General features: G+C 46.3%; 2 protein-coding genes across 2 annotated transcripts in view; both read right to left on the bottom strand.

Moving 5' to 3' along the window:
• Nucleotides 1–554: 554 nt before the first annotated feature.
• On the bottom strand, nt 555–19065 carry slc9a1b (solute carrier family 9 member A1b). Its single transcript, XM_048203482.1, has 13 exons — nt 18643–19065; nt 14413–14873; nt 13542–13792; nt 13249–13466; nt 9194–9332; nt 9048–9096; nt 8433–8522; nt 8286–8356; nt 7557–7721; nt 1981–2077; nt 1338–1436; nt 968–1040; nt 555–886 (listed from the first exon to the last, which is right to left on the bottom strand). The coding sequence occupies exons 1-13, from the start codon at nt 18830–18832 to the stop codon at nt 624–626; spliced, it is 2166 nt and encodes a 721-aa protein (XP_048059439.1). The 5' UTR covers nt 18833–19065; the 3' UTR covers nt 555–623.
• Nucleotides 19066–19594: 529 nt separating this feature from the next.
• The window catches only part of LOC125276056 (cilia- and flagella-associated protein 69-like), a 9767-nt gene continuing 2293 nt past the window's right edge, over nt 19595–27068 (bottom strand). The window contains exons 8-22 of the mRNA XM_048203475.1: nt 26981–27068; nt 26215–26338; nt 26094–26142; nt 25894–26015; nt 25447–25672; nt 24639–24803; nt 24434–24549; nt 24247–24365; nt 24039–24120; nt 22116–22308; nt 21027–21155; nt 20682–20758; nt 20413–20610; nt 20236–20322; nt 19595–20148 (exon numbers count right to left, since the gene is read on the bottom strand). The exon at nt 26981–27068 is cut by the window's right edge and continues 90 nt beyond it. Coding sequence (XP_048059432.1) covers nt 20041–20148; nt 20236–20322; nt 20413–20610; nt 20682–20758; nt 21027–21155; nt 22116–22308; nt 24039–24120; nt 24247–24365; nt 24434–24549; nt 24639–24803; nt 25447–25672; nt 25894–26015; nt 26094–26142; nt 26215–26338; nt 26981–27068 — 1883 coding nt within the window. The 3' untranslated portion in view covers nt 19595–20040. The remainder of the gene's footprint in view (nt 20149–20235; nt 20323–20412; nt 20611–20681; nt 20759–21026; nt 21156–22115; nt 22309–24038; nt 24121–24246; nt 24366–24433; nt 24550–24638; nt 24804–25446; nt 25673–25893; nt 26016–26093; nt 26143–26214; nt 26339–26980) is intronic.

Genomic DNA, 27068 nt, shown 5'->3' with positions numbered 1-27068 from the left:
TTGAACACTAGTGAAAGAGCAACATGTGAGGAGCGCTGCTTCTCCATCTGCTAAAAAAAAAAAAAAAAAAAAAAAAAAAAAAAATGTAAAATCTATTACTTCATAAATTCAGATGCATGTTATATTTGTCTACAACACTTGACATCAGAATATGTTTAAGAGCAAAAGCAACATTGGCCGTTTCTAGCTGGCATTGATAAATACAGATGAAAACAGGGTCTAAAACGTTTTGTGAGCGGATCACTGAAAGCACATACGGAGGAGGTCAAAAACGCTTGAGCACATCACATAAACAGATCGCTATGGGACGAACCAAAACTAGCCATTGGAACTGTACCTAACAGCGGCCTTCCTTTTCCTCTTCATTTGCCTGTATAACCCCAACCTAACCTAATCCTACATGGCTTAAATCTGAACACAAGACTCATGTTAATATCAGGTGGAAACAGCAATGCATTTCAGCTGACCACTGTGATCGAATCACCGAAAACACAGCTGGAAACGGCCTGAAACAGGACAAGTGTGACACGTACATGACACATGCACTCACCAGATCACTAGAAAGAATAGTTTAATCATTTTCCACTGCATAAAACAAATAAAATACAGACAAACAAGCATTCTTAGTCTTTCTGATAAAACAGCTCTTCCTCCTCCAGCAGGTTATTTGGACCCGGATCACTCAAACATCGAGGCAGTTTCTGCTCCTCCACATCCAGAGCAAACTTCACGCTCTGCTTGCGTCCTCGGCTGTCCTGCAGACCGTCCGGTTTCTGCGCGCCTCCGTTCCGGCTCTGTGTGGATCCGTCTGCCTCCTCAGGGTCATCGGGGAGCGAGACTGGAACACTGACTAGGATACTCGGTCTGACTGTGTGCACTTGGCTGTCTGGAAGAGAGCGTGAACATTTCAAATGCTTCATGCCACATTCTGTTACTAAATGACCCTAGTAACATCTGAGAAGGTCACCTGACTCGAAGCGGCCTCTCCGCACTGCAGGAGACTCGGAGCGATTAGCAGGAACCGTCAGAAAGTGACTCATCTGGAAAAGTGACACCACAAATTATTGGCTTTTACTTTGGCTTGAGCGTTTAAAGACATACAAATAAATTAAAGCATTATTTTCTTTAAATTGAACGGTGAAATTGGAGACATTATCACTGCAAAATTTTTCTGTAATGCTGCTTAGAAACAATATCCACTGTGTAGAACGCTATATAAACAAAAACTGACTGGAAACTCAATGAATCACTGCTGTGAAATAATCAGAAATAAAGTTTGTCTGTCCGTCAGCTTCACTTCAGCACACTTTATATTCGTCTCTTTCGGTCTCACTCACCCGCCGCTCCATTTCCACGCGCTGTTTCCTGAGCCGCGTCTCGCTCCAGTCATCTTCTTCAGCGTCAGGCATCAGCGTGTGTCGACTGTACGAGCGCAACTAATGACACGCACACACACACGCAATATGTAAGACTGCAGTGAACTGAGCGACAGACACACACGTCACAGCGCTGACATCTGAAGCGTGTGCTCCACTTCCATTCTTAACAGCTGAGCACTGATGTCCAGAATTGAGTACTAGCACACTGCAGTACACACTTAATATCACCTGCTGTGTGAAACACAATATGCAAGCATAAACATTTCAAACAACACGTGCTACACTGTCATCATGTGACCTCATTATAATACATGATTAATTCAGCGAGTGATTTACACAAATGTTACAGTTGTTTGTCAGGCCAATAAAATAGAATTTTTTCATCTAAATCTAGAGTAAAAATGTTGTCAGTCTGACCAAATAATGAGTCAAGATGATGTTGAAATTACTGCTGCATTATTAGTGCATTGCATTATGGGATACGGTACCTGACACAGTGTGCTATGTTGTATACTGCACTGACATGTTATCCAGGTACTCTACACAGAACATTCACATTGGCTTTGAACAGAACACATGCAATCAGTGTTGTGTGTCTCACTCTCTGTTGGGTCTTCTGCAGGTTTGCTCGCAGGATCTTTCTGATTTCTTCTTCTCGTTCTTTAGAGATGTTGAGCGTTCTCCTGCTGCGCTGCTGTCTGCAGACACACACACACGTACAGTGAGAAACGTGATGTTAGCATGTGCAGTGTGAGGAGTGTGTGAGGAGCGTGATGTGAGGAGTGTGTGAGGAGTGTGTGAGGAGTGTGATGTGAGGAGCGTGATGTGAGGAGCGTGATGTGAGGAGCGTGATGTGAGTGTGTGTGAGGAGCGTGTGTGAGGAGCGTGATGTGAGGAGCGTGATGTGAGGAGCGTGATGTGAGAAGCATGATGTGAGTGTGTGTGAGGAGCGTGATGTGAGTGTGTGTGAGGAGCGTGTGTGAGGAGCGTGATGTGAGCGTGTGTGAGGAGCGTGATGTGAGGAGCGTGATGTGAGTGTGTGTGAGGAGCGTGTGTGAGGAGTGTGTGAGGAGCGTGATGTGAGGAGCGTGATGTGAGGAGCGTGATGTGAGTGTGTGTGAGGAGCGTGATGTGAGGAGCGTGATGTGAGGAGCGTGTGTGAGGAGCGTGATGTGAGCGTGTGTGAGGAGCGTGATGTGAGGAGCGTGTGTGAGGAGCGTGATGTGAGGAGCGTGTGTGAGGAGCATGATGTGAGCGTGTGTGAGGAGCGTGTGTGAGGAGCATGATGTGAGAAGCATGATGTGAGTGTGTGTGAGGAGCGTGATGTGAGTGTGTGTGAGGAGCGTGTGTGAGGAGCGTGATGTGAGCGTGTGTGAGGAGCGTGATGTGAGGAGCGTGATGTGAGTGTGTGTGAGGAGCGTGTGTGAGGAGCGTGATGTGAGCGTGTGTGAGGAGCGTGTGTGAGGAGCGTGATGTGAGAAGCATGATGTGAGTGTGTGTGAGGAGCGTGATGTGAGTGTGTGTGAGGAGCGTGTGTGAGGAGCGTGATGTGAGCGTGTGTGAGGAGCGTGATGTGAGGAGCGTGATGTGAGTGTGTGTGAGGAGCGTGTGTGAGGAGTGTGTGAGGAGCGTGATGTGAGGAGCGTGATGTGAGGAGCGTGATGTGAGGAGCGTGATGTGAGGAGCGTGATGTGAGTGTGTGTGAGGAGCGTGATGTGAGGAGCGTGATGTGAGGAGCGTGTGTGAGGAGCGTGTGTGAGGAGCGTGTGTGAGGAGCGTGATGTGAGCGTGTGTGAGGAGCGTGATGTGAGGAGCGTGTGTGAGGAGCGTGATGTGAGGAGCGTGTGTGAGGAGCATGATGTGAGCGTGTGTGAGGAGCATGATGTGAGTGTGTGTGAGGAGCGTGTGTGAGGAGCGTGATGTGAGCGTGTGTGAGGAGCGTGATGTGAGGAGCGTGATGTGAGTGTGTGTGAGGAGCGTGTGTGAGGAGCGTGATGAGCGTGATGTGAGCGTGTGTGAGGAGCGTGATGTGAGGAGCGTGATGTGAGGAGCATGATGTGAGTGTGTGTGAGGAGCGTGTGTGAGGAGCGTGATGTGAGCGTGTGTGAGGAGCGTGATGTGAGGAGCGTGATGTGAGCGTGTGTGAGGAGCGTGATGTGAGTGTGAGTGAGGAGCGTGTGTGAGGAGCGTGATGTGAGGAGCATGATGTGAGTGTGTGTGAGGAGCGTGATGTGAGTGTGTGTGAGGAGCGTGAGTGTGTGTGAGGAGCGTGATGTGAGAAGCGTGATGTGAGGAGCGTGATGTGAGGAGCGTGATGTGAGGAGCGTGATGTGAGAAGCATGATGTGAGTGTGTGTGAGGAGCGTGATGTGAGTGTGTGTGAGGAGCGTGTGTGAGGAGCGTGATGTGAGCGTGTGTGAGGAGCGTGATGTGAGGAGCGTGATGTGAGTGTGTGTGAGGAGCGTGTGTGAGGAGCCTGATGTGAGGAGCGTGATGTGAGGAGCGTGATGTGAGGAGCGTGTGAGGAGCGTGATGTGAGGAGTGATGTGAGTGTGTGTGAGGAGCATGATGTGAGGAGCGTGATGTGAGGAGCGTGTGTGAGGAGCGTGATGTGAGCGTGTGTGAGGAGCGTGATGTGAGGAGCGTGTGTGAGGAGCGTGATGTGAGGAGCGTGTGTGAGGAGCATGATGTGAGCGTGTGTGAGGAGCGTGTGTGAGGAGCATGATGTGAGTGTGTGTGAGGAGCGTGATGTGAGGAGCATGATGTGAGTGTGTGTGAGGAGCGTGTGAGGAGCGTGATGTGAGCGTGTGTGAGGAGCGTGTGAGGAGCGTGATGTGAGCGTGTGTGAGGAGCGTGATGTGAGGAGCGTGATGTGAGGAGCGTGATGTGAGTGTGTGTGAGGAGCGTGTGTGAGGAGCGTGATGTGAGCGTGTGTGAGGAGCGTGATGTGAGTGTGTGTGAGGAGCGTGTGTGAGGAGCGTGATGTGAGAAGCGTGATGTGAGGAGCGTGATGTGAGTGTGTGTGAGGAGCGTGTGTGAGGAGCGTGATGTGAGCGTGTGTGAGGAGCGTGATGTGAGGAGCGTGATGTGAGCGTGTGTGAGGAGCGTGATGTGAGTGTGTGTGAGGAGCGTGTGTGAGGAGCGTGATGTGAGTGTGAGTGAGGAGCGTGTGTGAGGAGCGTGATGTGAGGAGCATGATGTGAGCGTGTGTGAGGAGCGTGATGTGAGCGTGTGTGAGGAGCGTGATGTGAGTGTGTGTGAGGAGCGTGATGTGAGCGTGTGTGAGGAGCGTGATGTGAGGAGCGTGATGTGAGCGTGTGTGAGGAGCGTGATGTGAGGAGCGTGATGTGAGCGTGTGTGAGGAGCGTGATGTGAGTGTGAGTGAGGAGCGTGTGTGAGGAGCGTGATGTGAGGAGCATGATGTGAGTGTGTGTGAGGAGCGTGATGTGAGGAGCGTGATGTGAGCGTGTGTGAGGAGCGTGATGTGAGTGTGAGTGAGGAGCGTGTGTGAGGAGCGTGATGTGAGGAGCGTGATGTGAGCGTGTGTGAGGAGCGTGATGTGAGCGTGTGTGAGGAGCGTGATGTGAGTGTGTGTGAGGAGCGTGATGTGAGTGTGTGAGGAGCGTGATGTGAGGAGCATGATGTGAGTGTGTGTGAGGAGCGTGATGTGAGGAGCATGATGTGAGTGTGTGTGAGGAGCGTGATGTGAGTGTGTGTGAGGAGCGTGATGTGAGCGTGTGTGAGGAGCGTGATGTGAGGAGCGTGTGTGAGGAGCATGATGTGAGTGTGTGTGAGGAGCGTGATGTGAGGAGCATGATGTGAGTGTGTGTGAGGAGCGTGATGTGAGGAGCGTGATGTGAGGAGCATGATGTGAGTGTGTGAGGAGCGTGATGTGAGGAGCGTGATGTGAGTGTGTGTGAGGAGCGTGTGTGAGGAGCGTGATGTGAGGAGCGTGTGTGAGGAGCGTGATGTGAGGAGTGTGTGAGGAGCGTGATGTGAGGAGCGTGTGTGAGGAGCGTGATGTGAGGAGCGTGATGTGAGGAGCGTGATGTGAGGAGTGTGTGAGGAGCGTGATGTGAGGAGCGTGATGTGAGGAGCGTGATGTGAGGAGCGTGATGTGAGTGTGTGTGAGGAGCGTGTGTGAGGAGCGTGATGTGAGGAGCATGATGTGAGTGTGTGTGAGGAGCGTGATGTGAGTGTGTGTGAGGAGCGTGATGTGAGTGTGTGAGGAGCGTGATGTGAGTGTGTGTGAGGAGCGTGATGTGAGGAGCGTGATGTGAGGAGCATGATGTGAGTGTGTGTGAGGAGCGTGATGTGAGGAGCGTGATGTGAGGAGCATGATGTGAGTGTGTGTGAGGAGCGTGATGTGAGGAGCGTGATGTGAGGAGCGTGATGTGAGGAGCGTGATGTGAGGAGCGTGTGAGGAGCGTGATGTGAGGAGCGTGATGTGAGGAGCGTGATGTGAGGAGTGTGTGAGGAGCGTGATGTGAGGAGCGTGTGTGAGGAGCGTGTGTGAGGAGCGTGATGTGAGGAGCGTGATGTGAGGAGCGTGATGTGAGTGTGTGTGAGGAGCGTGTGTGAGGAGCGTGATGTGAGGAGCATGATGTGAGTGTGTGTGAGGAGCGTGATGTGAGTGTGTGTGAGGAGCGTGATGTGAGTGTGTGAGGAGCGTGATGTGAGTGTGTGTGAGGAGCGTGATGTGAGGAGCATGATGTGAGTGTGTGTGAGGAGCGTGATGTGAGGAGCGTGATGTGAGGAGCATGATGTGAGTGTGTGTGAGGAGCGTGATGTGAGCGTGTGTGAGGAGCGTGATGTGAGGAGCGTGATGTGAGGAGCATGATGTGAGTGTGTGTGAGGAGCGTGATGTGAGCGTGTGTGAGGAGCGTGATGTGAGTGTGTGTGAGGAGCGTGATGTGAGCGTGTGTGTGAGCGTGTGTGAGGAGCGTGATGTGAGGAGCGTGATGTGAGCGTGTGTGAGGAGCGTGATGTGAGGAGCATGATGTGAGTGTGTGTGAGGAGCGTGATGTGAGGAGCGTGATGTGAGAAGCATGATGTGAGTGTGTGTGAGGAGCGTGATGTGAGGAGCGTGATGTGAGGAGCATGATGTGAGTGTGTGTGAGGAGCGTGTGTGAGGAGCGTGATGTGAGTGTGTGTGAGGAGCGTGATGTGAGTGTGTGTGAGGAGCGTGATGTGAGTGTGTGTGAGGAGCGTGTGTGAGGAGCGTGATGTGAGTGTGTGTGAGGAGCGTGATGTGAGTGTGTGTGAGGAGCATGATGTGAGTGTGTGTGAGGAGCATGATGTGAGTGTGTGTGAGGAGCGTGATGTGAGTGTGTGTGAGGAGCATGATGTGAGTGTGTGTGAGGAGCGTGATGTGAGTGTGTGTGAGGAGCGTGATGTGAGTGTGTGTGAGGAGCGTGATGTCAGTGTGTGTGAGGAGCATGATGTGAGTGTGTGTGAGAAGCATGATGTGAGTGTGTGTGAGAAGCATGATGTGAGTGTGTGTGAGGAGCATGATGTGAGTGTGTGTGAGGAGCATGATGTGAGTGTGTGTGAGGAGCGTGATGTGAGTGTGTGTGAGGAGCATGATGTGAGTGTGTGTGAGGAGCATGATGTGAGTGTGTGTGAGGAGCGTGACGTGAGGAGCGTGATGTGAGCGTGATGTGAGCGTGTGTGAGGAGCGTGTGTGAGGAGCGTGATGTGAGGAGCATGATGTGAGTGTGTGTGAGGAGCGTGATGTGAGTGTGTGTGAGGAGCGTGACGTGAGCGTGTGTGAGGAGCGTGTGTGAGGAGTGTGTGTGAGGAGCGTGTGTGAGGAGCGTGATGTGAACGTGTGTGAGGAGCGTGATGTGAGGAGCGTGATGTGAGGAGTGTGTGAGCGTGTGTGAGGAGCGTGATGTGAGGAGCGTGTGTGAGGAGCGTGTGTGAGGAGCGTGATGTGAACGTGTGTGAGGAGCGTTATGTGAGGAGCGTGATGTGAGGAGTGTGTGAGCGTGTGTGAGGAGCGTGATGTGAGGAGCGTGTGTGAGGAGCGTGATGTGAGGAGCGTGATGTGAGGAGCGTGTGTGAGGAGCGTGATGTGAGGAGCGTGTGTGAGGAGCGTGATGTGAGGAGCATGTGTGAGGAGCGTGTGTGAGGAGCATGTGTGAGGAGCATGTGTGAGGAGCGTGTGGATACTCACGGTACAGTCGATGCAGTGCTCAGACTGGCTGAACTGTTGCTCTCCAGCAGCATCATGGCCTGTTCGAGCTCCATCTTATTGTAGAAGGAGATGAGCTGCGGTTCCTGCGATCGCTCTCCAGCGATCAGACACCGCTTGATGTAACGCTTATTAAAGCGATTCAGCCTGCAGATGAACACGCATCAAAAATGAGAATGTTTACATGATCTGAAAAACAAAGTGATACTTTTAAAGGATTAGTTCAGCCAGTGAACAGCTGCCATCATTTACTCGTCCTCATGTCACCTGCACGCAGTTAAACGCGTCATCAGAGAAGGGTTAATTAATCAGCACTGTTGTGTTTGGCCTTCAAAAGTATTTCGGCCGAATCTGATTTTTTTTTTACTATGCTATCACTGTGTTTGACATTATTCTTTTGTGGAGCACAAAAGATAAAACCCACAGACCAAAATTTAAGTTATTCACTGTTCAAAGTTTCTGAGATCTGAGGCCTCCACAGTTCTTAACTCATTCGCAGATTAATCTGAATTGCGCGTATTTAAGAATCGATATGATTACTCTGATGTTTTCTGGAGAGCATCTGGTCACTGTATGGAAAAGCAGTGTGAACCTTCTGCTAAACGTCTCTGTTGTGTCTCACAGGCTTAGATTCACAATATGAGGGTAAAGAGTAAACCGTGACAGGATTTTCATTTTCAACTTTCTCTTCAATGCTAGTCTGAAACGCACTTGTCCCTCCAGTGATGATGTCCATAGTGTCCGCATACATCCTCTATTCCAGTTAGCAAAAGTTCCAGAAACTGCAGGAGACAAAAAACAGGAGCATTTAACATTTTAATCATCCATTAACCGTCCAGCAGTGATCAGGTATATTACCTGTGTGTGAATCTCCTCATTTATTGAAGTTTTACTTTGTTTCTTCTTCTTGACCGCCAGAAGGTCAACGAGGGGTCGAATCGTCATTCCCTAAAAAATCAACAGCAGGTTGATGGTGATCATGTGACGGAAGCCGATACGCAGAAACCATCGGCTACAGAATTTCCTACAACTGGATGCAGGGACGTGCACAGGGGGGTTGCTCAGGTTGCCCGGGCAACTGCCCATATGCCCTTCTCGACTCACGTTGCCCTTCCGAGGTGGAAAAAAAAAAAAAAATAAATCGTACAATGGATGCAGAATTTCACGTAGGCCTAGATAAAAAAAATAAATAAATAAAAAAAAAAAAAATCGCAAAGCCTCATTCACTTCCATATTCGGGCACCCGGTTAGGGGGAGGGCAAACTGGTTGGTAGGGGAGTGCCCTTTTTTTTTTAGGTCAGAGTTAGGTTATAATCAACGAAAACGAACGAAAAAACGAAAACTGCCCCTCAAAATTCCTGTGCACTAACTAAAATAAAATAAAATTATAGTTAAATGTCCTTAGTTTTCTGACTGGATGGATATTCTTCAGCTAAAGGGCGCAGGGAGTGAGAACGAGTCCGATTCTCTCACCTGCACAAACACAGTGAAGAAGATGACGGTGATGATGGCGGTCAAAACACTATTAAGAAAGTAAGGAATAATTGACACGGGCCGTGTCCTTCAGAGCAACTGGCAAAGTCATAAAGGGAGGGAGTGTCACTCTCACCTGCACAAACACAGAAGAAGATGACAGCAGGAACGCCAGCGAGAAGGCGATCGCGCCCCTCAAGCCCCCGTACGCCACAATGAACTGATCCTTACCACTCAGCTTCACCATGCGGTACTTATTAATGATGTACGTTAAACCGATCACACCTGCACGACAGACACACAAAACTCACCGCTTGCAGACACAGTCAACCTGGATAATACGCAGAACGGAGCAATAAAGGTACAAAACCTCAAAAATAAAATTCCTAGAATATACGGAGGAGCAAGACTGAATAAAATTGGTTGTTTTAAGGACGTCCTGTATACACAAATCCGCCGCGAACTCTATGGGCGCCGCCATCTTGCCTGCCGCCATTACTGCGTGCCTGCGAAGTGTGACGGAGTGACACTTGCCGGTGCCCTCTTAATGACATTTCAATTAAAGCGCATCCTGCTCATTAAAGAAAATGTCTGGTGAAAGGGAACATGGGTAGATGATGTCAGGCAGTGGCCAAAACTTACCGATAAAGGTAATTTATTGACAACATAATGTAATAATGTAAAAATGTAATGTAATGTAATTAAGAAGTGTATTAATTGATGACAACAATAAAACCGAACGCTGTCATTACTAGCTGTGTTGCTAATATGTTCACAAGCTTAAGTTTCAAATAATTATTAGGCCATCCTTAAAAATATTCTTGTTTGCCATAACCCGACCGACCCTGTCAATTTAGGACCGATCCAATTAATTATTTTTTCCCCTTTTAGTCCGACCGACTTGCCGATTGTAATTGCGTTAAGACCCACGGATTTTTTTTTTTACTCTTCAAACAGCTAATACAAATGCAATAAAATGTGAGACACACGCAATTGACGCTTTTCACACGCTCTCACGCCACACATCCATTTTCTCACGCACAGAAAAATCGCGAAGTAAAGAGGACACAGAGACCGACAGACTAGACAGAGCAGGTTACTTATGATAGAAAAAAATCTCAGCTCTCAGATTCTGTCAATTTTATTACGAAATTCAAACAATAAATACCGTTTGGTGCTTGTAAATGTGACATGCTAGAAATACAGATTAAAAATATTACAACATCAAACGACGTATAATGTTATGTTCTTGTAAACATGTTTTTCAAATGGATTTATGTATTCACACTTACCTTTGTCTGAGGTAAATCTCTCAGAAATGACCGAACGCTGTCAGCTAGCAGCCCTCACACAGAACCTGTTTTGGCTGATATGTGTACTGTATTACATCTTTATTATATTTTTACTTATATCATTAAATAAAGTTGTTATTATAATAAAAAATGCATTATATTTAAATTGTTATTTTTAAATAATACTGCCAGCTGATAGGGCTCTCTGTATGTTTACAGCATTAAGTTAGGTGAGTTGTTTTTTTCTTGAGAAAAATTAATGCCAACCTTGTGTAGCCTAGCTAATATTTATCAAATGAGTCAATATTAAATCAAATCACAATAATAATTAAATAATAATAATTGAATAAAAATAATAAAAAAGTGTAGCTTACCAGAAATTGTAGCCTACCATGTAAACATTGTAACATGTCACTAAACCTAATAAAATTCAGCTTAGTTACTAAAATGTTTTGACAATCACAATACACTTAATGTGATGCAATAAAAAATTTTTTTTTACATTTTTTACGACCTACCGACCATTTTTTATTTTTTTTGGCTGTTATGGCAAACCAAAATATTTTTAAGGATGGCCTTAGCCACGACCAGTTGTAGCAATAAAATACATGTTCTTATAGGTATTCAAGATTATTTTATTAATCATCTGGCATGCGATGAGCCACCTCGGTTATGTGTTTCATCCACTTTTGACGCACATCTTGGTCCTCCGCTCGACCAGGAACTCTAAAAAAACTGAGGTTTTATTCCAGGCCTGTAGTTTTGTGCTGTTGTTAAAACAACCAACCACACAACACGCTCTGCCCGGCATCACTGGACAGCATAGGTACTAAAAAAACTATATAGCTAACATCTGCTACAGCCTACGGGACCAACACGCTACTTCTGCTACTTCCTTAGCAGCAAGGCACGCAGTAATGGCGGCGCTGCTTTACTTCCGTGTTTCGCCGGATTTGTCTATACTGTGGTTGTCAGAATTATTGGCACCCTTGGTAAATATGATCAAAGATGACTGTAAAAATAAATCTGCATTGTTTATCCTTTTGATCTTTAATTCATAAAATTAGCAAAAATCTAACCTTCTTTCATTGAAGGACAAGAATTGAAAGTGGTGAAAAAAAAACAAAAAAAAAACACATTATGAAATAAATGTTTTTCTCCAAAACATGTTGGCCACAATTATTGGCACCCCAAAATATCTCTCAAGTATATTCCCATTCATATTTACATTTTTTTTTAGCACAGGGTGATCATGAACATGATATTGTCCAGCCATGACTTCCTGTTCCACAGGAGTATAAACATGAGGAAAAACAAAGGCCAAATTCCCTTAATCATTCATCACAATGAGAAAAACCAAAGAATATAGTTCTGATGTGCAGCAAAAGATTGTTGAGCTTCACAAAATAGAAAGTGACTGTAAGAAAATAGCTAAAGCATTGAAAATCCCCATTTCCACCATCAGGGCAATAATTAAGAAGTTCCAATTAACTAAAGATGTTACAAATCTGCCTGGAAGAGGACGAGTGTCTAAATCATCCTAATGCGCGGTGAGGAGGAAAGTTTGAGTGGCCAAAGACTCTCCAAGGATCACAGCTGGAGAATTGCAGAGATTAGTTGAGTCTTGAGTCTCAGAGAGCCTAAAAAAATGATCAAACAGCACCTACATCCCCACAAGATGTTCGGGATGGGTTTCAAGAAAAATCCTCTGCTCTCATCCAGAAACAATCTCCAGCATATTCAGTTGTCAGACAAGACTGGAACTTCAAACGGGACGAGCTTCTATGGTCAGATGAAACTAAAAAAAAGAGCTTTTTGGATAAAAAGTACCCCATGCCCACGGTCAAATATACTGCTGGATCTTTAATGTTGTGGGCTTATTTTTCTGCTGGAGGTCCTGGACATCTTGTTTAGATACATGGTATCATGGATTCTATCAAATACCAACAGATAAAAAAAAAAATCTAAACCTGACCGCTTCTGCTAGAAATCCAATAATGGGCCGTGGTTGGATCTTCCATCAGGACAATGATCCAAAACAAACATCAAAACCAACACAAAAATGTGTCACTGATCACAAAATGAAGCTTCTGCCATGGCCATCCCAGTTCCCTGACCTGAACCCTAAAGAGAATGAGTGGAGTGAACTGAAGAGAAGAAGCACCAACATGGAGCAGGAATCTGAAGGATCTGGAGAGATTCTGCATGAAGGAATGATCTCTGATCTCTGGTCAGGTGTTCTCCAAACTCATCAGGCATTATAGAAGAAGACTCAGAGCTGTTCTCTTGGCAAAAGGAGGTTGCAAAATGTATTGAATAAAAGGGTGCCAATAATTGTGGCCAACGTGTTTTTGGAGAAAAACATTTATTTCATAATATGACCCCCCCCCCACACTTTTAATTCTTTTCCTTCAATGAAAGGTTAGATTTTTGTAATTTTATGAATTAAAGATCAAAAGGATAAACAATGCAGATTTATTTTTACAGTCATCTTTGATCATATTTACCAAGGGTGCCAATAATTCTGACCACCACTGTAGTTGGGATCAGACAGATTTTTTTGTTTTGATATGTTTTTGATAGAGTCTCTTCAGCTCTTTTCAGCATCATTACTCCAGTCTTCAGTGTCACATGATCCTTCAGAAATCATTCTGATATGATGATTTGATGCTCAAGAAACATTTATGATTATTATCAATGTTGAAAACAGTTGTGCTGCTTCATATTTTTGTGGAAATTTTATTTTTCAGGATTCTTTGATGAATAAAAAGATCAAAAGAACAGCACCTCAAACCTTTGAACGCTAGTGTTTATGGACACTGAGCACCTCCAAGAAAACATGACAAGCATTTGACAAATAAACCGACGAGAGTCATTAGATGTGCTCGATGAACTCAAGAGGCGCTCACCCAGAACCCTGGACAGCAGACAGAGGACGATGGTGATGGTGACAAACGTCCAGTTCCAGGCATGCGGCCCGGCCACCGTCGACACGCCCAAGAAGATGAAGATCAGCGTCTCGCTCACGCTGCTCCACATCTTCAGGAAGTATTTGATGGTGGTGTAGGATTTGTGGGAAATGTTGGCCTCCACGTACGGCCGCATGACCACGCCACACGCGATGAGTCTGGAACAGAAACCACAACATGAGACACGAGCTCGGAGACTCTGGGCTCATTTCCAGAGGGAACGGCAGACTCACGCCATGATGCCGGACAGGTGGAAGACCTCGGCGGACAGATACGCCATGTAACTGTACAGGAAGACGAACAGCGGCTCGATCACACGCGTGTGTGAGGTGAAGCGCGAGGTGAAGGCCGCCAGCACGCCGTACACGCCGCCCACCATGACTCCGCCCAGCGACACCACAAAGAAACACACAACTCCCAGAAACACGTCGACCGCCGACACTTCGCCCACGTGCGCGAACTCCTCGAACAGGTGGTACAGGACCTGAAGGAAACACACACTTACTGTAGGTCAGGTATAAACAATGACCTCCCTCAAAATCCTCGTCCGGGTCACACGTCACTAGAAGAAAGATATTTACAAGAAGGAAATGAACATGAAGGACCTTTGACCTTTGCTGTGTGACTCTGATGATGTGATGTCAGTTGAACCCTGATGGCTGATGGGATTGATTGACGACTGTGACGATCAGACAGGAAACACGAGGCGAGCGTTCTCTGATCGCCGCACATTTTAAAACATTTCGTTACTAAAGTGAGAGTTATTCAATTTCTGTAAGTAATATTTATTTAAATGTAAAACAATAAATAAAGAGTTTAGATTCTAAATACGAGCGTAGTGACGGACAGCAGAGCTGCACGATTCGTGGAAAAAAATTTAACTAATTTTTCTGATTAAACTTTTGATTGTGTTTTTTTTCTTTAATTCCAGGTTTGCGGTGTTTGTTTGTAGGGCGTTTGTCAGGACTGTGTTCACTGCTGCGGCTCTGTGACGTTTCATCATCAGAGTCACTGACTGAAACACAACGCTGTACTGATAATCAAACAGATCAACTTCTGACGAGGGACTGTTTGGGAAACATCCTTCTGGAAGGATTCTCTCACCACGGTCACAGCGTCGTTCAGCAGAGACTCTCCGAACACCAGGATGTGCAGCAGCTCGTTGATGTGGATCTCCTCGAAGACGGCGAGCACCGCCACCGGATCCACGGCCGACACGATGGATCCGAACAGCAGGCAGGACAGCAGGTCCACTGAGGCCAGACGGCCGCCATCCAGACGGCACACGCCGTACAGCACCACGCCCATGAAGGCGGCGTTCCACAGCGTCCCGACCACCGCGAACATCAGGATGGTGCCGACGTTCTCGGAGAAGGGCTGGATGGGCAGGAAGTAGCCGGCGTCCAGGATGATGGGCGGCAGCAGACACAGGAAGAAGAGCTGCGAGTCGAGAACTGGCGGCTTCTCGCCCAACACACGGATCAAACCGCCCACCAGCAGCCCGACCACGATCAGCAGACAGCTCTCGGGAACAACGCCGGATAGACGCGGGATCAGATGGAAGCCTGACGAGAGACACACACACACACACACACATAATCACTGTCAAATGTAATAATTTAAGCAGCACCATTTAAAAAAACAAAAACAAAAAAAACAAAAAAACATACTTTGAGCAAAACACTTTAGAACAAAAAGAGTCCTCAAATTATAACCCAACAACATCATTTCACATCTATTGTACAAAATATTTACTCAAAATTCACAGACAATTTTGTGTAAAAATCAAACACAATGTTTTCATATGACATGTTTGGAAACATCCCGTGTGCTTCTGTTGACATGACAAACACCCACAGACAACGTGTGAGAGGGTGTGTGTGTGTGTGTGTGTGTGTGTGTGTGTGTGTGTGTGTGTGAGTGAGTGTGCCTAACGCCTGGACACACTTGACCGACTCTGTGTTTCTGCTTAAATGAGATTTTTAGACTAATATCATTAATCAGTATATGATTAACTCACTGTAACAGGAGTCAATGATACTCAATGTCACCCTCTTAAATGCAGTTGAAGCTCTAGTGAAGGAGAAGCAGCATGACGTCACACACGTTCCTCCTTCACCTGTGTTCAAACACATCCCAGAATGCACCTCTTGAAAGTAAGCAGAGCTGCAATCGAGAAAAAGCTCAAATATAAGAGAGGTTTCATCGGTCACATGTTTTGATCAGGACATCATTCCTATATTGTCATGAGTTTTCCTCACTAGTGTGATAAAATGTGGGAAACATAATAATAAAGAATGAGTAGAGAGAGAGAAGTAATGAGCTCTCTTTCTCTCACACACACACACACACACACACACACACACACACACCGCTATGGAGTCAAATTAATGCCTTAAAGTTTTGCACAAAAATAAAGTTTTGCAAAACAAAAAAAAGAATTGAGCAATAAAAAAATGTTTTGCAAACAAAAATAAAGAATTGCAAAAGGAAAAATAAAGTATTGAGCGGAAAAAAATAAGTTTTGCAAACAAAAATAATAAATTGCAAAATAAAATAAAGTAGTGCAAAAATAAAAATATAATCAATTACAAAAATCAATGACAGCTGTAATCCTATTTTATCTTTGCCACATATTTTTCATGCTCAAACCTACTAAATCATTTGCAACGCTCATTTTATTCTGCGTTTCAGTCAAGCGTGCGCTCACGATACCGGTTTTCCTTTGCGCTGCACTTTTCTGTGCGGTTCTCTTTATGGCACTGGTTTGACGTGGGGGTGGAGTCAAGAAACGGGGGCACGCCCCCACGAAATGCATTGGAGGGGAACGTAATCGGCGACAGGTGAAATAATTCTTTGATATGGTTAAAAATAATGAATGGTTTGTTTTTGTTGGTTTGTTTAGCATATGTTGTCACCGATTACGACCCCCTCCAATGCATTTCTTATAGTAATATGACCCGTTGCGCTCTGTCTCACTGCCTGTATCCACTTTTGTGTCCTTATACATTCGTTTTTTGGGGTCGACAGCTTATAAAAACTTATTTCTGGGTTTTTTAGCTTGTTAGCTGTGCACCTTGTCACAGCAGCTTTTAGGCATTGTTCTGTTTTTTGTAATGAGTCAGAAAAGACGAGAAGGCAGCCTCACGCAATACAAAGTCAGTGGAGACGGTTGGATTGTTTTTCCCCCGGTGGGCGTGGTTTTCAGATTATAATAAATGCGCTCTGTCTATATGCTTGATCTGTTCTGTTGCGATCTGCGTCTCCTGCCGATGACGTGTTTCGCGGCGGCGTGCCCCCGTTTCTTGACTCCACCCCCACGTCAAACCAGTGCCATAAAGAGATCCGCGCAGAAAAGTGCAGCGCAAAGGAAAACCGGTATCGTGAGCGCGCGATTGACTGAAACGCAGAATAAAATGAGCGTTGCAAATGATTTAGTAGCAGGGACGTGCACAGGGGGGTTGCTCAGGTTGCCCGGGCAACTGCCCATATGCCCTTCTCGACTCACGTTGCCCTTCCGAGGTGGAAAAAAATAAATAAATAAATCGTACAATGGATGCAGAATTTCACGTAGGCCTAGATAAAAAAAAAAAAAAAAATCGCAAAGCCTTATTCACTTCCATATTCGGGCACCCGTCCGAAAGTGAAAGTCAGTAGGGGAAGGGCAAACTCTGTTTACGTGGCTGCAGCGCTGCACGCGACCGGCACCTGAGCTGAGCCTGCATGAGCGGCACTAGAAGGAGATTGTCGCGGTTGTCGGGTGAGACGACTTAACGTTGTCGGAAAGGTGAGTTAGGTTATAATCGTTAACGAAAACGAACGAAAAAACGAAAACTAGGTGGGGAAAAAAAATCGTCGTTAACTGAAATAAAAATAAAAACGAGGCATTACAAAAAAAACGATAACTAGCCAAAACTGTAATGTGTGTTTGGCAAAACTAACTAAAATAAAATAAAATTATAGATTAAATGTCCTTAGTTTTCGTCTTTGTCAATGTCTTTCATAGAGCAAACGTTCAGCTGCATTTCATTTCCCTGCGTCTCTCACTCACGCGTCTCTCACATACTCGCGCGCGCACACCACGCCTCCCCTCCGTGCACACCGCGCGCGCGCCTCCATGAGAACGAGTGTTGGAAGCAAGTTCGCGAAAGGTTGGTATCTCGTGAAAACCTTTACACAATCACACATTAAAAAGTGGTATAAAAATATTTTTAATTCTGAATATAATTGTGTCAGTGTGTTAATGTCGACCTGAGAAGCGATTGCTACTTTAGAAAGTTAACTAGACGCAAGTTTGAGGTAAAACGCACTTGGGTTGTCGATGTCAAAACACTATTTAAGCTGCGATTCAAGTAAGGAATAATTGACGACGGGCCGTTGAATTATTAGAGGGGGGGTTAGGGGAGTGCCCTTTTTTTAGGTCAGAGCAACTGCCCCTCAAAATTCCTGTGCACGTCTCTGTTTAGTAGGTTTGAGCATGAAAAATATGTGGCAAAGATAAAATAGGATTACAGCTGTCATTGATTTTTGTAATTGATTATATTTTTATTTTTGCACTACGTTATTTTATTTTGCAATTTATTATTTTTGTTTGCAAAACTTATTTTTTCTGCTCAATACTTTATTTTTCCTTTGCAATTCTTTATTTTTGTTTGCAAAACATTTTTTATTGCTCAATTCTTTTTTTTTTTTTTTTGCAAAACTTTAAGGCATTAATCCATACACCGCCCGCAGGCTCACACACACACACTCACACACACACACTCAATTCATTTCAAAGTGCTTTGTTGGCATGACAATTGTTACAATGTATTGCCAAAGCATTTTATATTTTTTTCTAACATCAACATACAGTGAATCACATGTACATAAATACAAACATAAAAAGTAAGTAGAATAACCAATTAACATTTTAGAATTCTATGAACAATTTATAGTTCTCTCTGTGTGTGTGTGTGTGTGTGTGTGTCAGTGTTTGAGCTCTATCTCCTCGCACACACACACACTTGTCACTGCAGCTGGAGACTCAGATAAACTCTCATAATGAGGTCAGAGAGAAAAAGCGCCTCTCACAACAAACACACCCTGAACTAACACGAACAAATAAAATTTTAAAATGTTTTATCTCTGTTCGACAGAAACTCACTTCATAAAGTTCACAGTTTCAAATCAAACTCTAAACCTGTTGCCAAAACAAACAGCAGATGAGCAACATTCACTGATGTTAAATAATCCTCACAATATTCGTGATTAATTGATATAATCATCATCACCCAATGAACGCTTTGATATTCAGGTGTTTAAAAGTAAAACTGATGGAATTGAGTTTCTCACCCAGCTTCATGAGGGACGCGAGCAGAATCCAGAGCGAGACCTCGAACGGCATCTGAACATAATCATAATTAATCGATATGACTGGAAAAACTCTCTGATCACGAGGATCCGAATGATTCTGATCACAAAACACCATTCCGCAGCAGAAGCCCAGCAGCAGCAGCATCTTCATCTTCGTCTTCATCCTCATCTTCACTCACAGACGAACAAACTCCAGGAGCGCGTGCTTCATCCTGACAGCGCGAGACACACTGAACCCGTTCATCTGCGACGTCATCAAACACAGACAGTCGCGTGGATTATGGGTCTCCAGTGATGAGATAAATAAACACAATACAAACATATCTATAAATATATGTAATTAATCATCCATGTGCATTTATAAAATGTATTATTGTTAAAATAAATATACAATTGAAATTGTTTACATTTACTAATAGAAATTATGCACACACATAATAAACATTCATTTATCTGAATTATCAAACAATCAATAAGATCTACAGTTCTGATGAGGGACTTTGTCGCTTCGAGTCACCACTAGATGTCGTAGTTTCGCTCGTGTGTTCACGCGTTCCTTCGTGGTGTTGAACTTTAGTCAGAGAAACGTTGAGCAGACAGCGATGTTCACTCTCTACATGCTGTTTTCATTCGTTTTCATCTTCAATCTATTCCCGAAGGATGAACTCTAATCCTGCTCTACATATTCTGATTCCAGAAGCTGTTTATGTCACTATCTCAACTTCCGGTTCATGCAGACTTTAATGTCCAGTAATATTACTGACACTATCAGATTAAACTAAAACACGATCTGAATATAATGTCTTCTGTAGATCTGCTTCACAGCAGAATCTTTACAAGTTTACATCTCTGATTCTGTCATTTTCATAACCGTGAAGCTGCTCTGAAATGACCTGTACCGTATAAATAAAGAAATAAAGCTGACTGGACATTAAATAAACAGTTTTTTGTTCTGCTCTTATTTTATTAGTCATTAGTAAAAATGCTGCTCGCACAATCATCATGGATAACATTCAGCGTTAGTGATGTGATGTGGACAGAAGAAGTGATGGTCAGCGGTGATTTCAGCACACTGACGTCGAGTTAGCAGTCGTGATCTTGACACGAGCTAAGACTGTCCGCTTCGCCCCGGAGATCAGCGTTCACAAGCACACAGCAGCTCAAAGCACAGAAGCAGTTAGCGTGGATACATGCGCCGGAGTTAGTAAAGCAGAACCCCAGTGCTTTCTCTTAATCTATTATGATGATGCTGTCTCAAACACCCGGAGTAAACATGTAAAGCTGCGCTGTAGGAGTAAAGACTGCTGATCATGTCTCTGAGCAGCGGTGTGTGTGTGATGTGTGAAGGGCTTCAGTTTCTCTGTACTCTCTCAGGGTTTATTGATCCGAGACGGCGTCTTGAGTCTCGGGTCCCTCGAGGGCCGGTTCTGACGGCGCGTCGGGGCCGCCGGTGCTCCGGTGTTCCTCCTGCAGCCGCTTGAACTCCTGACACACACACACACACACACACACAAGAATGAATGAGAGATGCTCGAGAACACGACAATCTGCGTCAGGAGGAAGATTTCAGACCTTGAAGACGCTGTAGTTTGACGTTCTGGCCACGTAATTCCTCCAGGCCTCGGCCGCGATCTCTCTCTGCTTATGAGTGAAGCCGATCTGGAAAACACTCGAATGCTGATCAAACGCACACCAAACACTGCGCAGGAGATACGAACGACAGAACTGCGTGTGATTGGTCAGTTTTACCTCTTTATACAGCAGCCTCTCCTCCTGCAGCTCCTCCTGCCGCTGACGGCCCACAATGCTTTGCTGCAGAGAGCGCACGTTCTCGGCCGTGTCTTCACCGACCCGCCGGAGGCTCTTCAGGGCTTCTTCGTCGGACGAGACGGGCGTCGCTCCCTCGTTCCACAGCTCGACCGACACCTCGTGTAAAACTTCGGCCACCTGTGAAGCGGGAACATTAGCAGCGATCTCACTCGTTAATGCCAGCGAGACCGACGGGTCGCCACGCTTACCTTAAAGTCCAGGTATCGGCGGACGATGCTGAGCGTGACGAGATCTTCAGCGCTCAGACCCGACAGCCGCTCAAATCCTGCAGATCAGCAGCGATAACCATTTCAAGCAGTAATTTAAACTACAAGCTACAGTGTTTAATCATCATGATAATCTGCATTTTAAATCCATGACCAGATTCAGATTCACTGAAATGAACCGGACTGTCCAAAATGACTAACGGGTTCAGGAGTGAGTTTGATACACTGACATTTCCACATTCAGACATGCTGCTGGTGATGAACGTTTGATTTTACTTCAGAAACTGTGCTGTTTCATCTACTGCCACACTGACAGTTCTCTCGTACCCAGTTTACAGAAGATGCAGTAGATGTTTGCACGCAGGGTTTCTGACACGTCCCTGACCGCAGCACTGACGTCACGTGACGATGATGACGATTCATCCTGATGCCGAGACACCATCGGCCGCTTCACATCTGTTAGAGAGAGAGAGAGAGTCTGAAAAGAGCAGCTGCTCGCTCACTTTGGAGAGAAGAAAGCAAGTGTAAGATGAGGCTTTCTGAACGGACGGCTCGACTGAGAAAGGTCCATTTTGATTTCATGTTCACTTTAGCGATTCTCAGCCGAACACTCTGTGCTTCACTATGAAAAACATCAGACTAATTCAGTCTTCTGACATTTGTTGATTGCATTAACCCATATCGTAATTGGTTTTATTTTGACTGCAGCCCTATTTACTCATTTATTAAAATTGTACATTTTATGATTTAATTCATTATAAGCTTTTAATTAAAGCTGCAGTCCGCAACGCCACTGGTGATTAAATCTAACGATCGTTTAGCTTGGATCATGTCAAACCATGCAAATGATTATTATTGTTATACATTGTACTCAAATTGTTAATGTTAACAACCTCAGCATTGCGTGACTGTGTGTATTTAGTGTGTATTTCAGTTTCTGTACAGTATAATAATATCTTTGTCCATTTGTCATACCATAACATCTGCCATCAATATGATAAGTTTAATTATTACAGCTGCTGTTAGAAAAAGCTATAATGATCCTGCAGCATCCTCACATGATAAATCTACTAGCTGGGACTCGTTCTTCACGTGAACAGACGTGACGTAATGACGCAAAGACGAACGGCTGCATGCTCCAGTTTCCCACAGAAACCCCCCAGTACTCATATTATAAAACATTATTACAAGCTTACCGTTGTGAATCGGGCTAAGGTAAGGAGAGAGCTTTGAACACTGGCTGGTTGTGTATTTGCTGTACATACATGTTTATTGTACATAAATTAATTTTGGATCATTTTTAACCAAAAAGTTACAGACTGCAGCTTTGACTCATTCGGGAAACCCTCGGTCAATCCCTACGGCAGTGTTTAAAGCCCTGACCCGTGAAGCTTGATGTGATTGATGTGTCCGTACCCGCGATCATCCCGTGCCGGTCTCGCGTCACGCCCGTATCCTCCTCCTCCCTCCTCCAGATCTGCAGCAGGAGCTGCGGTGCGCTGGTGTCTCCCTCGCCGCGCCAGCACTGCGCGCTCGCAACGGCCTGCGGATTCTCACACAGCTCCAGCAGAGTCCCGACGAGCGCGATCAGCATGTGTCTGGGGCTCCGCTGCACGTCACACACCGGTCAAACACACACCGGTCAAACACACGCCGGTCAAACACACACACCGGTCAAACACACACACACCGGTCAAACACACGCCGGTCAAACACACACGGGTCAAACACACACACCGGTCAAACACACACACACCGGTCAAACACACGCCGGTCAAACACACACACACACCGGTCAAACACACACACACCGGTCAAACACACACACCGGTCAAACACACGCCGGTCAAACACACACACCGGTCAAACACACACACCGGTCAAACACACACCGGTCAAACACACACACCGGTCAAACACACACACACCGGTCAAACACACACGCCGGTCAAACACACACGCCGGTCAAACACACACACACCGGTCAAACACACACCGGTCAAACACACACACACCGGTCAAACACACACACCGGTCAAACACACACACCGGTCAAACACACACACACCGGTCAAACACACACACCGGTCAAACACACACACCGGTCAAACACACACCGGTCAAACACACACACCAGTCAAACACACACACCGGTCAAACACACACACCGGTCAAACACACGCACCGGTCAAACACACGCGCCGGTCAAACACACACCGGTCAAACACACACACACCGGTCAAACACACACACCGGTCAAACACACACACCGGTCAAACACACACCGGTCAAACACACACACCGGTCAAACACACACACACCGGTCAAACACACACCGGTCAAACACACACACCGGTCAAACACACACACACCGGTCAAACACACACGCCGGTCAAACACACACACCGGTCAAACACACACACACCGGTCAAACACACACCGGTCAAACACACACACACCGGTCAAACACACACACCGGTCAAACACACACACCGGTCAAACACACACACCGGTCAAACACACACACACCGGTCAAACACACACACCGGTCAAACACACACACCGGTCAAACACACACCGGTCAAACACACACACCAGTCAAACACACACACCGGTCAAACACACACACCGGTCAAACACACACACCGGTCAAACACACGCGCCGGTCAAACACACACCGGTCAAACACACACACACACACCGGTCAAACACACACACCGGTCAAACACACACACCGGTCAAACACACACCGGTCAAACACACACACCGGTCAAACACACACCGGTCAAACACACACACACCGGTCAAACACACACACCGGTCAAACACACGCACCGGTCAAACACACGCACCGGTCAAACACACGCACCGGTCAAACACACACACCGGTCAAACACACACCGGTCAAACACACACCGGTCAAACACACACACACCGGTCAAACACACACACCGGTCAAACACACACACCGGTCAAACACACGCACCGGTCAAACACACGCACCGGTCAAACACACGCACCGGTCAAACACACGCCGGTCAAACACACGCACCGGTCAAACACACGCCGGTCAAACACACACACCGGTCAAACACACGCCGGTCAAACACACACACCGGTCAAACACACGCCGGTCAAACACACACACCGGTCAAACACACACACCGGTCAAACACACGCACCGGTCAAACACACACACCGGTCAAACACACGCACCGGTCAAACACACGCCGGTCAAACACACGCACCGGTCAAACACACGCCGGTCAAACACACACACCGGTCAAACACACACACCGGTCAAACCCTCATTCACACACTCAGGCTGAATGTTCTCACCTGCAGCAGCTGAAGGAGCAGATCAACGCCACGTCCCGCCACAAACGCATCCTCCGTACCGAAACCGCCCACAACACATGACCTGCTCAGAAGAAGAAGTCATATTTAGCATGAAGTAAATGCGAGGAGTTTTTCTGTAAATGGAAAAGCCTCATTCTTTACTGTAAACATGTTCAGCCTCTATCAGAGCGAGATAAACGCGTCTCACCAAACGCAGTCGACGGTGGACAGCAGCAGTTTATTATGACCCAAACCGCTGAAGATCAGAGCCGCGTCCAAACTCAAATACTGAATCAGCATCTCCACACCGTCACTGCCGAACAGCTCCTGGACACACGTGTGCGTGTTTAAAGTGTTCGTGATCGTATGTATGATATAAGCGTGACGTGTCTCACCTTCCTGTGCACGTCTCCCTCACAGAGGACAGACAGAATGAACTGGGAGTCTATCTGGATCTCCAGAGAGACGGCATCCTCGTCCTCCGGCCTCGCTGTGAACCAGCGCAGCACGCCTCCACACACACACACACACACACACACACACACACACAGTTAATCTTCAGTATTTCAGCAGTGAGCGCTGCGATTCGACCACACTCACCCAAGAGCTGCCCGATCGCCCCCTGATCGCAGAGATCCTGCCGGAGCGGCTCGCTGTCCAGAGACACCACGGATCGGAGCACACGGACGCAGTACCTCATCTGAGCCTTCTTCCCGCCCCGCCCACCGGTGCCATGGAAACTGTGACCCCGCCCACTGAAGGAGTCTGACCAGAGAGCGATGAAGAGACCGATCGTAACAAAGTACATCTTTTTGTACGTTTTTTGATCTGTTTGAGCCCATGGAAATGTGTCCGTTTGTACGGAAGGATATTTGAGGTAAAATAACGTAAATGAATACGCATGCAGCTTCAAATGATATAATAGTGTGTCTACATCGAGTTTCTCTTGACATGTCAACACATTTTGCCGCATGTGGCATCTGTATGTTGTATTTTTATATTATTTGTCACCACATATTTATAGAAATTTTCTTTTACCTCACTTGTTTGCACACATTTCCTAATCCTCACTTAAACTGATATTTTAGTGTATTGAAGTTCAATGTTTCAATAGTGTTTGATAATTGTTGGTAATAAAATAAAATAGTTCTTTTTGCATATGTCTGCACTAATCTTTCTTATGACTAGAATTATTTATAAACATGGTTCATCAATCTGTACTTTTAATATTTAAGTACATAAAAAAAAAAAAAAAAATCAAGTCTTTTGTATTTTTACTGAAAATTGAAAATGAAAATGAGTAATATTTACTCAAGTACTCGTCCTCCAGTGGAACTGAAAGAGTGAATCAGTACTTCTGTTGCTCTCGTGTCTTAATGTGGATTTGAAACAGAAGAAGATGCCGTACCGTCCTGCAGACACCAGTCCAGCAGCAGCAGCAGGCAGGTGTTAGCCTGACACGTCATGTAGTCGTCCAGCATCAGAGGAGCCAGAGAGGTCAGAGCGGCCAACGCCTGCAGCTGCAGCTCCTCCTGCTGGCTGGAGGTCCAACTGCGTCTGCCGCTCTGGGCCTCGGAGGATCTGGGCTTGATCAGGAGCATCAGGCCGAGCATGACGCGGCTCTCCTTAAACAGCTGTTTAGCACACACACACACACACACACACACACACACACTCTGAGGGGACAGGTTTCTCAGGGCTCACACAAAAATAACATGTTTCTAACCCCTTTCCTTCTTCACGCTCACAGTATGTTTCCACTGTACATCTCTCTTTGTGCTCCACAGGAGGAGGTTTAAAGGTTTTAATGAGTGTGTGACAGTCTGTGAGCTGTTGTGTAATAACGTCATCTCACCTGCAGGGCGGCCAGATCTTTCGACAGGACGACAATCACATTCAGCAAGAGCTTCTTCATCTCAAAGTCCTCATGGTTGAAGGACAGCTTGAGGTTTCGCACCAGAGGATTGTGGCTCTTCACTGAGAAACACGAGTTCACAGAGCTTCATTCGAGGTCACGGAGCTGAGCGAACGCTCGTGAAAAACACCAATACTTACGCTCGGGGAACGTGACGAACAGCGCGAGATGCTTGACGAAGCCGCTCTCCTGAAACACACAGAGAGCTCATGAAGAAGAGCGAAGGACGAAGGTTAGGGCGGTGAGGACGGAGGGACTCACGATCAGAGGAGCGCTGGGGTTTGATGCGATCAGAGACAGCAGCACCAGCAGGTCGTTCCTCAGCTGACGATCGTAATGCCGGAAACCGTTCAGAAGCTGATGGAGAAACGCTTCTTTCAAAGATCTGCCATACAGAAGAGAAACAACAGGATCATTTAGAGGCAGCGTTCAGATTAGGGCTGCACGATTAATCGCATGCTATTCTCACGCGCATTTCGTCAGTAAAGCCGGTTCCCTGATTACCGCTAAATCGCCATCACCTGCTTTCAAATGAAGCGGCATTTAATAGACAGAGCCGTAGGTCACTGAAAAGCCACGCAATATCGCGTTCATATCGCAGATGAATCGCCTGCGATAATGAACGCGATATTGCGTGGCTTGTCCGTGAACTACGGCTCCGTCTATTAAAAGGCGCTCCGTTTAAAAACAGGTGATGGCGATTTAGCGGTAATCAGGGAACCGGCTTTACTGACGAAATGCGCGTGAGAATAGCATGCGATTAATCGTGCAGCCCTAGTTCAGATTCCCACGTGCTCATTAACATCTGACCCTGACGAACCCTGACGCTGACCTCTCGAGAGAACGCTCACGCTCAGCTCATATCTGAAGAGGCACAGCACATGCTGGTTATGAATCATTGTGTTTCAGTCATTCATCTTCTGTGTATTTACTGCATATTTGTGTCGATGAACATTTATCGCCCTTCCGTAACTCTCGATGAACGCCTCTGAACATTGAACCTTTGGTCATGTGATCATAGACTCACGCGATGCAGTCGGTGTTGCTGAGCTGAGCCGTCACCTCTTCTCCAGAGCCGTTCTCCAGGAGGTTCCACAGGATCTCGGAGGAGCGGA

Source organism: Megalobrama amblycephala, linkage group LG9 (assembly GCF_018812025.1).
Source record: "Megalobrama amblycephala isolate DHTTF-2021 linkage group LG9, ASM1881202v1, whole genome shotgun sequence".
In the NCBI taxonomy this organism is placed as follows: domain Eukaryota; kingdom Metazoa; phylum Chordata; class Actinopteri; order Cypriniformes; family Xenocyprididae; genus Megalobrama; species Megalobrama amblycephala.
The sequence above is the reverse complement of the archived record's forward strand: the minus strand, read 5'-3'. Positions and strand labels throughout refer to the sequence as shown.